The sequence below is a fragment of the Alosa sapidissima genome, chromosome 2, assembly GCF_018492685.1.
Source record: "Alosa sapidissima isolate fAloSap1 chromosome 2, fAloSap1.pri, whole genome shotgun sequence".
In the NCBI taxonomy this organism is placed as follows: Eukaryota; Metazoa; Chordata; class Actinopteri; order Clupeiformes; family Clupeidae; genus Alosa; species Alosa sapidissima.
This window is the reverse complement of record NC_055958.1, coordinates 43,466,735-43,480,207: the sequence shown is the minus strand read 5'-3', so window position 1 is coordinate 43,480,207 and position 13,473 is coordinate 43,466,735. Positions and strand designations below refer to the sequence as shown.

Here is a 13,473-nt window from a genome sequence, read left to right as displayed (position 1 = left end):
GGTGGGTGGTGTAAATGTCCTTCAGGGAGGGGAGTGAAGCACCAATGATCCTTCCAGCTGTGTTCACTATGCGCTGCAGGGCTTTTCTGTTGTATTCAGTGCAGCTTCCGCCCCACACAGCGATACAGCTGGAGAGGATGCTCTCAATGGTGCCTCGGTAGAATGTGGTCATGATGGCTGGTGGAGCACTTGCTCGCCTGAGTTTCCGCAGGAAGTACAGGCGGCGCTGAGCTCTCTTCGCCAGTGATGCAGTGTTGGTGGTCCAGGAGAGGTCTTCACTGATGTGCACCCCCAGGAATTTGGTGCTGCTCGCTCTCTCCACCACAGCACCGTCGATGGTCAGTGGCAGGTGTTGGGTGTGACCTCTCCGGAAGTCAACAACAATCTCTTTGGTCTTGCTGACGTTCAGCAGGAGGTTGTTGTCCCTGCACCACGTGGTCAGATGGTCGACCTCCAACCTGTATTGAGTCTCGTCGCCCTTGGTGATGAGACCCACCAGAGTTGTGTCGTCAGCAAATTTCACTATGTGATTGTTGCTGTAGGTTGCAGTGCAGTCATGCGTCAGCAGGGTGAAGAGCAGCGGACTGAGCACGCAGCCTTGGGGGGCCCCTGTGCTCAGTGTGATGCTGCTTGAGGTATTGTTGCCAACACGTACTACTTGGGGCCTCTGACAGAGGAAGTCCAGTAGCCAGTTGCAGAGGTAGGTACTGAGTCCCAGTTTGTCCAGTTTGCAGATGAGTTGTTGTGGTATTATGGTGTTGAATGCAGAACTGAAGTCTATAAACAGCAATCTCACATATGAGTCTCTTTTTTCCAGGTGGGTGAGGGCTGGGTGGAGGGCAGAGCAGATTGCATCCTCTGTAGACCGCTTGGCTCGGTATGCAAACTGGAAGGGGTCCAGGGTGGGGGGGAGAATGGCTTTGATATGTGACATGACAAGCCGCTCAAAGCACTTCATGATGATGGGTGTCAGTGCCACAGGGCGGTAGTCATTGAAGCAGGATGGAGCAGTTTTCTTCGGCACAGGTATGATGGTGGCAGCTTTGAAACATGATGGGACGATGGCTTGCTTCAGGGAAGTGTTAAAGATGTCTGTGAAGACATCCTTAAGCTCCCCTGCGCAGTCCTTCAGCGCACGACCTGGGATGTTGTCTGGACCTGTTGCCTTACGGGTGTTGATAGCAGCAAGTGTCCTCTTCACGCTGTCGGCAGAGAGGCACAGGGGCTGCTCATGTAGAGGGGGATGGGTCTTCTGTGGGCAGGTGCTGTTTTGTGCTTCAAAGCGAGCAAAGAAGCGGTTCAGGTTGTTGAGCAGAGGGATGTTGCTCTCACAGCTCTGTGGCGCGGGCTTGTAGTCCGTGAGGGCCTGAATGCCCTGCCATAGGCTTTGTGCGTTCCTGCTGTCTTTGAAGTGGGTGGTTATCTTGTGAGTGTATTCCTTTTTTGCTTCCTTGATGCCACGGGACAGGTTGGCTCTCGCTGTTTTCATGCCAGCTTCATCCCCAGCTCTGTAGGCTTTGTCTCTGGCCCTCAGCAGCCTGAGGACATCCCCTGTCAGCCATGGCTTCCAGTTAGCCCGAGTGATGATGTCTTTTGTGTGGGTCACATCATCGATGCACTTGGTGATGTAAGAGGTTACAGTGTCTGTATACTCCTCTATGTCTGTCCGGTTGTTGTAAGTGGCTGCCTGCTTAAACATTTCCCAGTCTGTTGTGTCAAAGCAGTCTTGAAGAGCATCGGAGGCTCCCTCAGGCCACACTTTTACCTGCTTACGAACCGGTTTGTTTGCTTTTACCCTTTGTCTGTATGCGGGCATTAGCATAACAGTGATATGGTCTGAAAGTCCAATGTGGGGGAGGGGGGTGGCTTTGTATGCTCCTTTGTGTGTAGTGTAGACCAGGTCCAGGATGTTATCTCCTCTTGTTGGAAAATCAACATGCTGGTGTAGCTTTGGAAGTACAGTTTTGAGATCAGCATGGTTAAAATCTCCAGTGAAGATGGTGAAACCGTCTGGGTGTGCCGTCTGTTGTTCACTGACAGCCTGGTACAGTTCACTAAGAGCCGCGTTCTTATCGCTGTTGTTGTTGGTAGGCGGGATGTATACTGCGACTAGCAGAATCGCAGTAATTTCCCTTGGCAGGTAAAAAGGACGGCACTTTATGATCATAAACTCTGCCAGTGGTGAGCAGTGTTTGCATACTACTACAGTGTCCCGGCACCATTCGTCACGGATGTAAACACAGATTCCTCCTCCTCGTGATTTACCTCCCTTTACAATGGCCCTGTCTGCTCGATAGCATGCTAGCTGCTCCAGTTGTACAGCAGAGTCCGGAATGTTGTCATTTAACCAAGTCTCAGTGAAGACGAGCACACAGCAGTTACTTACTGTCCGGTTCGTTGATCTCAGCAGTCGTATGTGATCCATTTTGTTGTCCAGTGATCGTACATTTGCCAGGAGAATGGATGGTATGGCTGGGCGAGTTGGGCTGGCCGCTAGCCTGGCCCGGACGCCTCCGCGCTTGCCCCTCTTCTGCTTCCTCGCACACCGCTTCCGACGCTTTCTTTCCGGGGGAGGAGTAGCAGGCGAGTCCGGTGTTGTTGCAGGCCGGAGTAGTCCGAGTTCCTTTAGCGTCTCTGTTGCTGCGTCTCTGTCCAGAACGCTGCAAAACTTGCTTTTGCAGATGTCAATTAAAAACTGCCTGCTGTACTTGTAGTACGACGTAGTAAGACGAGACGAACACGTAAAACTTTCGGACAAACACTTTTTAAACGAACAAAACACCGTACGGTTGGGACAGAGAGAGGTCGCTGCGTGTGTACGCGCCGCCATCTTGGATTCACTTGGAATTCATCAGAGATGACTTCCAAGTCAACAAAAACACAAAGGTGTGTAGCGTTCATTTCAGACCTGATGACTTTATGGAAGGGACTCGTCTGAAACGTCTGAAAAAAGGTGTTTTCCCTACACGGTTTGAGTGGAACCATTACCAGGAGCAGCCGCCGAGGTTGAGTGTTTGGGAATGTCGAGAGAGACCGCTGACCCCAGATCCTGACTCGGACGTAGACCAAGAAGATGATATGGACTTTGATGTGGAGAGGACTGGACATGATTATTGTTCAGTTCCCGAAGCTGCAGCTGTGGATATGGTTCTACATGAAAACGAGGAGTTAAAAATGGAGATCGAAGAATTCGGTGTGCCAGATTTTCAGCAGATGTATGACAGTGAACATGGCATGCCTCGTGAAAGCGTGTAGATGTGACTCGCATCTTTCTCAGAGCTCTGCTCCCGTGTTGCAGCTTCAATCCTGTGGGCCATGTGGAATGACACCTGTAGTGATTTCATATACACATGTTCCTCCTCTGATAACACATAGGCGCATGTGGTTGGCTCAAGCCTATAGCCTTGGATGGGCAGGGAAGGTTGGGCAGGGGCGTCTGGGATGTTGATGATTTCCCGCATTTCAGGTGGTTTTTGCTGAAATGACAGCACACTCCCTGCCTGGACAGCCCCAAAAGCTGACTGAACTAATGGGACTTCCGCTGACATGCCCATGGTGGTCACTAGAGGTGCAAGCAAAGGGGGAAAGTCTTTATAGACTTCTGCCACTCTCAATGTGGCAAGATCTGGCATTTCCCCGTCAAGTGCTTTGTAGAGAGAACTTCTGAAAATGAAGTGAAAAAATGTAAAACAAACCTGCAGCGTACATTACATTACATTTGGCTGACGCATTTTTAACCAAAGCGACTTAACAACATGGTAACAGTTTAAGTTTTAAAGCAATTCTCTCAACAATTTTAGGACAATTTAAAAACGGTAGAGTACAGTAAGAATAAGTGCATCAGTGAGTGCTGTTTTTAAACAGTTGAGTGTCAGTTCAAGACAGGTGGTCAGTGCTAGGATCAGCAACACTTGCTGATGAGAGGAGATGTTCTCTAAAGAGCTGTATTTGCCTCTCAAATGTACTTGAGTAAAGTTATGAGTACTCCCCAAAAATGATACTCGAGTAAAGTACAGATCCCTCAAAATTGTACTCAAGTGCTGTACTCAAGTACTCCGTTACTGTCCGGCTCTGTTGAAATCTCTGATTGACCACCTGTTCGAGGGATTTGCGACAGCCTTTCCCAGCTGTTTAACATGTTTGTAGCATATCAGTGTTCAACAGAATTATTTTTAAAAACGGAGGGTATATAGGCTATATCATTGTTTTTCCTAATAGCCTACCCTATATGTATCTTAGATTTCGCTAATGAGTGTATAGGCTAGGAGTTATTGACGGCACTAACCAGAAAAGACCAGAAAACAATGTTAAGGCATTTGTGGAGAAGAAGGATGGTTTGTGTGTTTTCTTTCTGCACCTCACAGTAAGTTATTTCGTTGCTCTGATCGGTTAGGTCTATCCAATTGAGTGCAGAGGCATTCCCCCCCTGTATCGGTTGAAACACGCCCCATAATTATGTCCCAATAGAGCAGTATCAGACTCATATTCTGACTAGAATTGAGTATGACTACGTCAGGCTAACTAAATGTGACAAGAGCGGTATTTTAGCCTGACTACGCCACTCTGGGAATTACACCCAGAGAAATATAAATTCAGTAATGCAAACAAGTTCGTTTACTCAAAATGCAGGAGACGTGGTTCCATCCATAAAAGTATGTTTTATTAGGGGGCATGAATAGGCACAAGACAAAGAGGATCGCACATCAAACAGAGACACGTAGGCTACAGGGAAAGATGCTACCGGTTTACTTTCACTTTCAGCCAGCCGCGCCTCTCACGCGCTCAGCCTGTAGATTGTTCTGCTCGTTGGCAGCCCTGCAGTGAAAACCGTCAAAAACAACTTGTTTGTTGTTGTGTTGATGTAATATTGTGAGCTTGTCTCTCTCACAAGATAACGAGTGTGATCCGCACTGCGTGTGTGCCCTGCTTCTTCTGTGCTGTCGGGCTATTAGCCTACCAGAGAGGGTTAAACCGGAGGATCTTGGCAGTTAAAACTCTCGGGTAAGCGAATTGTGTAGTTGCTATAGGCCTACGCTTGGTCTTGTAGCCTATTGGCTAGCCAAGTCCGAGTTTATCGTGGGAAATAAGAGACGGCCTAATGCCGCCAATTGTTACTTAAATGTAGGCTAAGTCCTCCTCATTTGATAGTCGCTTTTAAAACGAAAAATGTAAAATGTAGGTCTTATAGACTGCCTTATAATGCGTTGACAGTTACAGATGCGGGTTCCTGCTCATTTCCATTCGTTTTCTTCAAGGGTTCAGCGATCTCAACATTCTATTCTACATCCTCACGCTGTTCAGTCTAAATCTTCTGTCGCACGCAACGCAGTTTGAATCTTCTGTCTCCAAAGGTAGGCTGCAAGACATAAACGTTTTATAAAATGTATCGGTTTTGATGGTGTGTGCATCCTAGACCCACTGCAGTTATGGGAAAGTTATACAGTTGTTCTGAAATGCACTAAAATAATATTTTCATGTCCAGAATATTGCATTTGTGTAGCAAAGTGTAGGCTGCAATGTTTTTTTTTCCATGCTCAAACTTTTATATTTCCTGCATATGAACTGCATATGAACTGCATGAAGTAGGCTACATTGGTCTTGGAAACCTGGCACACCAGGTAAAATCAAAAGTAACAAGCCTAGCTGTCAACTTCGATACAGAGTTAAGCATCAAGCCCCATATCAGTAAAGTTACCCAGACAGCTTATTTCCACCACCTCAGAAACACTGCCAAAGTGCAACCTTTTTTAACTCAACAAGATGCAGAGAAACTAATCCATGCCTTTATCACTAGCAGGTTAGACTACTGCAATGCACTTTTTTACTGATTTTTTTTATTTATCTTGTAGCCTATTTCATCACATTATTTTACATTCTACTGCTACTATTTACAGGGTCTTCCTATTGTCACTGCATTAGTTGTATCTGGGAGCCAAAAAGAAGTGACGGCTAATGTTGGCCACTAGAGGCAGACTTTCAGCTGTTCTAGCAACAATGACAAGTTTGCCACTAGTGGCAAATGTGTTCGCCAGTAATTTGCCACCACACTGCCAATGATGGCAAACTTTGTAAGTTTGTAAGCAGTTGTAAATTTTTTTTAACTAATATCAGGCGTTTTCATATGACAATACCCATCTCATTTCACCAATACTGAGAGGAATTGTAATGTGTTTGTGTGTGTGTGTGTCCCCAGATGGCTCTCTCCATGCAGACCCCGGTGTGTCTGGTTGATAACGGGCCTGACGGGCACATGCGTGTCCAGCAGGAGGCGCTGCAGATCCTGGAGCAGATCCAGCAGCCGGTGGTGGTGGTGGCCGTGGTGGGGCTCTACCGCACGGGCAAGTCCTACCTCATGAACCGGCTGGCCGGCAAACACACAGGTCAGAGCCACAGCAGACAAAGCAGTGTGTGTGATTGGTGGAGATGTAGTGGGCAGCCTAACCAAAGCCTGTGATTGGTGGAGATGTAGTGGGCGGGGTAATCAGAGCGTGTGATTGGTGGAGATGTAATGGGCGGGCTAACCAGAGCGTGTGATTGGTGGAGATGTAATGGGCAGGCTAACCAGAGTGTGGGATTGGTGGAGATGTAATGGGCGTTGTAACCAGAGCGTGTGATCGGTGGAGAGATGTTGAGGGGTGGGGCATGAAGCTCATGGTCTCTAATGAAGTTCCTGTTGATCTCTCAGGGTTTGCGCTGGGCAGCACCATCGAGTCCAAAACCAAAGGAGTCTGGATGTGGTGTGTACCTCACCCCTCTAAACCAGGTGTGTACACACACACACACACACACACCTCACCCCTCTAAACCAGGTGTGTACACACACACACACACACACACACACCTCACCCCTCTAAACCAGGTGTGTACACACACACACACACACACACCTCAACCCTCTAAACCAGGTGTGTACACACACACACACACACACACACACCTCACCCCTCTAAACCAGGAGTGTACACACACACACACACACACACCTCACCCCTCTAAACCAGGTGTGTACACACACACACACACACACACACCTCTAAACCAGGTGTGTACACACACACACACTCACCCCTCTAAACCAGGTGTGTACACACACACACACACACACACACCTCACCCCTCTAAACCAGGTGTGTACACACACAAGCACACACACACGCGCACACACACCTCACCCCTCTAAACCAGGTGTGTACACACACACACACACACCCCTCACCCCTCTAAACCAGGTGTGTACACACACACACACACACACCTCACACACCTATTTAAGATAATTTTACATTTGTGTAAGTTCCCATTTATTGTAAGTTCCCATTTATTGTAAGCCAGAGGACTAACTGCTACAACAAGAGAAAAGGGGAAGAACCACCCACACACACACAACCACACCACCTGGTCAAAACAAAACAATGAAAGAAATGGCCTGAGTTCTGACCTTTTGTGTGACGTTTTGAGTAGTGCTGGCTAGCATGCAGTAGTGTAGTGGTTAAGGAGCTGGGCTAGCGTGTAGTAGTAGTGTAGTGTAGTGGTTAAGGAGCTGGGCTAGCATGCAGTAGTAGTGTAGTGGTTAAGGAGCTGGGCTAGTGTGCAGTAGTGTAGTGGTTAAGGAGCTGGGCTAGCGTGTAGTAGTAGTGTAGTGGTTAAGGAGCTGGGCTAGCGTGTAGTAGTAGTGTAGTGGTTAAGGAGCTGGGCTAGCATGCAATAGTAGTGTAGTGGCTAAGGAGCTGGGCTAGCATGCAATAGTGTAGTGGTTAAGGAGCTGGGCTAGCGTGTAGTAGCCTGTAGGGTGGTGGTAGTGTAGTGGTGAAGGAGCTGGGCTAGCGTGTAGTAGTAGTGTAGTGGATAAGGAGCTGGGCTAGCGTGTAGTAGTAGTGTAGTGGATAAGGAGCTGGGCTAGTGTGCAGTAGTAGTGTAGTGGTTAAGGAGCTGGGCTAGTGTGCAGTAGTAGTGTAGTGGATAAGGAGCTGGGCTAGCGTAGTAGTAGTGTAGTGGATAAGGAGCTGGGCTAGCGTAGTAGTAGTGTAGTGGTTAAGGAGCTGGGCTAGCGTGTAGTAGTAGTGTAGTGGCTAAGGAGCTGGGCTAGTGTGCAGTAGTAGTGTAGTGGTTACGGAGCTGGGCTAGCATGCAGTAGGTGGTGGTGTAGTGGTTAAGGAGCTGGGCTAGCATGCAGTAGGTGGTAGTGTAGTGGTTAAGGAGCTGGGCTAGCATGCAGTAGTAGTGTAGTGGATAAGGAGCTGGGCTAGCGTGTAGTAGTAGTGTAGTGGATAAGGAGCTGGGCTAGTGTGCAGTAGTAGTGTAGTGGTTAAGGAGCTGGGCTAGTGTGCAGTAGTAGTGTAGTGGCTAAGGAGCTGGGCTAGCGTGTAGTAGTAGTGTAGTGGTTAAGGAGCTGGGCTAGTGTGCAGTAGTAGTGTAGTGGCTAAGGAGCTGGGCTAGCGTGTAGTAGTAGTGTAGTGGTTAAGGAGCTGGGCTAGTGTGCAGTAGTAGTGTAGTGTAGTGGTTAACGAGCTGGGCTAGCATGCAGTAGTAGTGTAGTGGTTAAGGAGCTGGGCTAGTGTGCAGTAGTAGTGTAGTGTAGTGGTTAATGAGCTGGGCTAGCATGCAATAGTGTAGTGGTTAAGGAGCTGGGCTAGCGTGTAGTAGGTGGTAGTGTAGTGGTTAAGGAGCTGGGCTAGCATGCAGTAGTAGTGTAGTGGATAAGGAGCTGGGCTAGCGTGTAGTAGTGGTGTAGTGGTTAAGGAGCTGGGCTAGCATGCAGTAGGTGGTAGTGTAGTGGTTAAGGAGCTGGGCTAGCATGCAGTAGTAGTGTAGTGGTTAAGGAGCTGGGCTAGCATGCAGTAGTGTAGTGGTTAAGGAGCTGGGCTAGCATGCAGTAGTAGTGTAGTGGATAAGGAGCTGGGCTAGCATGCAGTAGTGTAGTGGTTAAGGAGCTGGGCTAGCATGCAGTAGTAGTGTAGTGGTTAAGGAGCTGGGCTAGTGTGCAGTAGTAGTGTAGTGGCTAAGGAGCTGGGCTAGCGTGTAGTAGTAGTGTAGTGGTTAAGGAGCTGGGCTAGTGTGCAGTAGTAGTAGTGTAGTGGTTAAGGAGCTGGGCTAGTGTGCAGTAGTGTAGTGGTTAAGGAGCTGGGCTAGCGTGTAGTAGTAGTGTAGTGGTTATGGAGCTGGGCTAGTGTGTAGTAGTAGTGTAGTGGTTAAGGAGCTGGGCTAGTGTGCAGTAGTAGTGTAGTGTAGTGGTTAAGGAGCTGGGCTAGCATGCAATAGTAATGTAGTGGTTAAGGAGCTGGGCTAGCGTGTAGTAGCCTGTAGGGTGGTGGTAGTGTAGTGGTGAAGGAGCTGGGCTAGTGTGCAGTAGTAGTGTAGTGTAGTGGTTAAGGAGATAGGCTAGCATGCAGTAGTAGTGTAGAGGTTAAGGAGCTGGGCTAGCATGCAGTAGTAGTGTAGAGGTTAAGGAGCTGGGCTAGCATGCAGTAGTGTTGTAGTGTAATGGTTAAGGAGCTGGGCTAGCGTGCAGTAGTAGTGTAAAGGTTAAGGAGCTGGGCTAGCATACAGTATCCTGAAAGGTTGTGGGTTCAATTCCTGGCTACCAACGTTGTGCCCTCTTCTAACATCTGGTCATGTTTAATCTGGTCATGCTTATTCTGGTCATGTTTAATCTGGCCAGGTTTAATCTAGCAGTTTAATCTGGTCATGTTTAATCTGGTCATGCTTATTCTGGTCATGTTTAATCTGGCCAGGTTTAATCTAGCACTTTAATCTGGCCAGGTTTAATCTAGCACTTACCTCTATATTCTTCCCTATCCTGACTATTCCTTTTCTCCCTGTAGTGACTTTTATTGAACTGTTATCATATTCTATGGCTATGTGAACTGTTATCATATTCTATGGCTATGTGAGTAGTAGCCTACTCATTGCTTATTGTTAGTGATGATCTTGCCTCTATGCGAGTAGTAGCCTACTTATTGAACTGTTATCATATTCTATGGCTATGTGAGTAGTAGCCTACTTATTGAACTGTTATCATATTCTATGGCTATGTGAGTAGTAGCCTACTTATTGCTTATTGTTAGTGATGATCTTGCCTCTATGCGAGTAGTAGCCTACTTATTGAACTGTTATCATATTCTATGGCTATGTGAACTGTTATCATATTCTATGGCTATGTGAGTAGTAGCCTACTTATTGAACTGTTATCATATTCTATGGCTATGTGAGTACTAGCCTACTTATTGCTTATTGTTAGTGATGATCTTGCCTCTATGCGAGTAGTAGCCTACTTATTGCTTATTGTTAAGTGATGATCTTGCCTCTTCAACAGGAAACACCCTTGTCCTGCTGGACACAGAGGGACTGGGAGATGTAGACAAGGTGATGTACAAGGACTCTTTTACCCTTACTGAACACTTTAGATGTAGACAAGGTGATGTACAAGGACTCTTTTACCCTTACTGAACGTTTTAGATGTAGACAAGTTGATCCCCCTGCTAAAAAAACAGCCTGACCAGCTAAAGGTGGTTTGCTGGTTGACCAGCTTGTTAACCAGCTTGTTTGACCACCCTATGATGGTTGACCTGCTAGACCAGCAAAACTCTTGCGAAAACATACCTTCAGGTGGTTTACCCAGCTTATGATGGTAATTCAGCTGGTTTTGCTTGTTGTACCACCTCAAGCTGGTTATTTTAGCTAGTGTTGCTGGTCTATAGTGCTGGTTTAACTGGCCATGCCAGCTTATGTTGGTCATTCTAGCAAACCAGCATGACCAGCTTGACAGGCTGGTCACCAGCATGACCATCTTGCACCAGCTGTATCCCACAAGACAGTCTGGTCACACCAGCATGACCAGCTTCCTCAGATGGTCACGCCAGCATATCCAGCTGGTGGCCCAACCAGCTACACCAGCAAAGACCAGCAAGAGCTGGAAGAAAACCAGCAAAGACCAGCTAAAACCAGCTACCAGCATAAGGGCCCTGCTGAAAAAAACAGCCTGACCAGCTAAAGGTGGTTTGCTGGTTGACCAGCTTGTTAACCAGCTTGTTTGACCACCCTATGATGGTTGACCTGCTAGACCAGCAAAACTCTTGCGAAAACATACCATTTAGCTGGTTTTCCCAGGTTATGATGGTAATTCAGCTGGTTTTGCTTTTGTTGTTATTTTTGCTGGTTTTGTTCACACCAGCATGAACAGCTTCCTCAGATGTTCATGCCAGCATATCCAGCTGGTGGCCCAACCAGCTACACCAGCAAAGACCAGCAAGAGCTGGAAAAAAAACCAACAAAGACCAGCTAAAACCAGCTACCAGCATAAGCTGATTTCTAGCTGTTTTTTTCAGCAGCGATGTACACGGACTCTTTTTTTACCCTTACTGAACGTTTTAGATGTAGACAAGGTGATGTACAAGGACTCTTTTACTCTTACTGAACACTTTAGATGTAGACAAGGTGATGTACAAGGACTCTTTTTTTATCCTTACTGGACGTTTTAGATGGGCGGGCGTGATGTGCCCTGGATTTCCCATCTAAAATAGGGATAGTTGAAATACAGTTAAAAACACAGCTGCAAGTCAAAAACTTCCTTTATACTTTCTGTACAACTTTATAGAATGACAGTTCATGAAATTGAAATCAAAGACAAACTTTTCACAGGCTGCATTTATATTTAAGTTGATTTGTTAGCATATAGCAATAAGCCCATCTGTTAGTAATGAATCCATTCATTTAGCACGTTTTTCATCCAACATTCTGTCTGTTTATATTTTTCAACAACTGCATGTGAAACTGGGCAATTTCCGGCTGTAGCAGGCTAATGTAGACCCTGGTGTGTGTGTGTGTGTGTGTTTGTGTGAGTGTGTTTGTGTGTGTGTGTGTGTGTGTGTGTGTGTGTGTGTTTCATGTCTCAGGGAGACTCCAAGCATGACACACAGATCTTCTCTCTGGCCGTCCTGCTAAGCAGCACTCTGGTTTACAACAGCAGAGGAACCATCGACAACAGGGCTGTGGAGGACTTGCAGTATCCTTGTGCACACAACGGTTGCCGTAGCCGACAGTGTTAAGGAACTTTAGCAATAACTAGAGCTTACAGTGTTAAGGAGATTTAGTGTTAGCCAGAGCTGACAAGAGTTAAGAGCATTAACGTTAGCCAGAGCTCGTAGTGATATGGGGCTTTAGCGTTAGCCAGAGCTCATAGTGGTGTTATGGGGCTTTAGCGTTAGCCAGAGCTCATAGTGTTATGGGGCTTTAGCGTTAGCCAGAGCTCGTAGTGTTATCAAAGTCCTTTTAGACAAATCCCTCCACTCGGCGGCCATATTGCAACGCTTTTTGGGCACTTATCGGGCATCTATTTCGGCAGAAATGCGCGTGCGCAAGGCTTCACAACACCAATCTTGTTCCAGCGGCGAGATCACAACACGCACAATGTCTTCACAACACACCACATGATTGGCTCAATGTCTTCACAACACAGCATATAATTGGCTCAATGTATTCACATGTCGATTTTTTGCCGCGGAAGGGATTGTGTTATGCGTAGACAACTGCCATATTGGCCTTACAAACTAACCCCATGCATTTCTATGGAGGATTTTTTGAGTGCTGTGTCTCATTAGAAAGTCTCTGGTGTTATGGGGCTTTAGCGTTAGCCAGAGCTGACAGTGTTATGAGCATTAGCGTTAGCCAGAGCTCATAGTGTTATTAGCATTAGCCAGAGCTCATAGTGTTATGGGGCTTTAGCATTAGCCAGAGCTCATAGTGTTATGGGGCTTTAGCGTTAGCCAGAGCTGACAGTGTTATGAGCATTAGCGTTAGCCAGAGCTCATAGTGTTATTAGCATTAGCCAGAGCTCATAGTGTTATGGGCATTAGCGTTAGCCAGAGCTCAGTGGTGTTATGGGGCTTTAGCATTAGCCAGAGCTCATAGTGTTATGGGGCTTTAGCGTTAGCCAGAGCTCATAGTGTTATGGGGCTTTAGCGTTAGCCAGAGCTCGTAGTGTTATCAAAGTCCTTTTAGACAAATCCCTCCACTCGGCGGCCATATTGCAACACTTTTTGGGCACTTATCGGGCATCTATTTCGGCAGAAATGCGCGTGCGCAAGGCTTCATGACACCAATCTTGTTCCAGCGGCGAGATCACAACACGCACAGTGTCTTCACAACACAGCACATGATTGGCTCAATGTATTCACATGTCGATGTTTTGCCACGGAAAGGGGTATGTTATGCGTAGACAACTGCCATATTGGCCTTACAAACTAACCCCATGCATTTCTATGGAGGATTTTTTGAGTGCTGTGTCTCATTAGAAAGTCTCTGGTGTTATGGGGCTTTAGCGTTAGCCAGAGCTGACAGTGTTATGAGCATTAGCTTTAGCCAGAGCTCATAGTGTTATGAGCATTAGCGTTAGCTAGAGCTCATAGTGTTATGAGCATTAGCATTAGCCAGAGCTCATAGTGTTATGAGTCTTTAGTATTAGCCAGAGCTCGTAGT

At 47.0% G+C, this 13,473-nt stretch overlaps 1 protein-coding gene across 6 annotated transcripts in view; it reads left to right on the top strand.

The window, feature by feature from the left end:
- The first annotated feature begins 4,333 nt into the window (after positions 1 to 4,333).
- LOC121703863 (guanylate-binding protein 1-like) overlaps positions 4,334 to 13,473 on the top strand; it is a 34,880-nt gene continuing 25,740 nt past the window's right edge. Inside the window, exons 1-6 of one of the 6 annotated variants that reach the window (XM_042084299.1) lie at positions 4,334 to 4,363; positions 5,256 to 5,351; positions 6,194 to 6,380; positions 6,686 to 6,763; positions 10,313 to 10,362; positions 11,892 to 12,001. In XM_042084299.1, coding sequence (XP_041940233.1) covers positions 6,194 to 6,380; positions 6,686 to 6,763; positions 10,313 to 10,362; positions 11,892 to 12,001 — 425 coding nt within the window. In that variant the 5' untranslated portion in view covers positions 4,334 to 4,363; positions 5,256 to 5,351. Of the gene's footprint in view, positions 4,364 to 4,722; positions 5,002 to 5,211; positions 5,352 to 5,602; positions 5,619 to 5,975; positions 6,069 to 6,193; positions 6,381 to 6,685; positions 6,764 to 10,312; positions 10,363 to 11,891; positions 12,002 to 13,473 lie in introns of those variants that run through there. The other 5 variants (XM_042084298.1, XM_042084300.1, XM_042084301.1 and 2 more) reach the window with 5 other exon arrangements.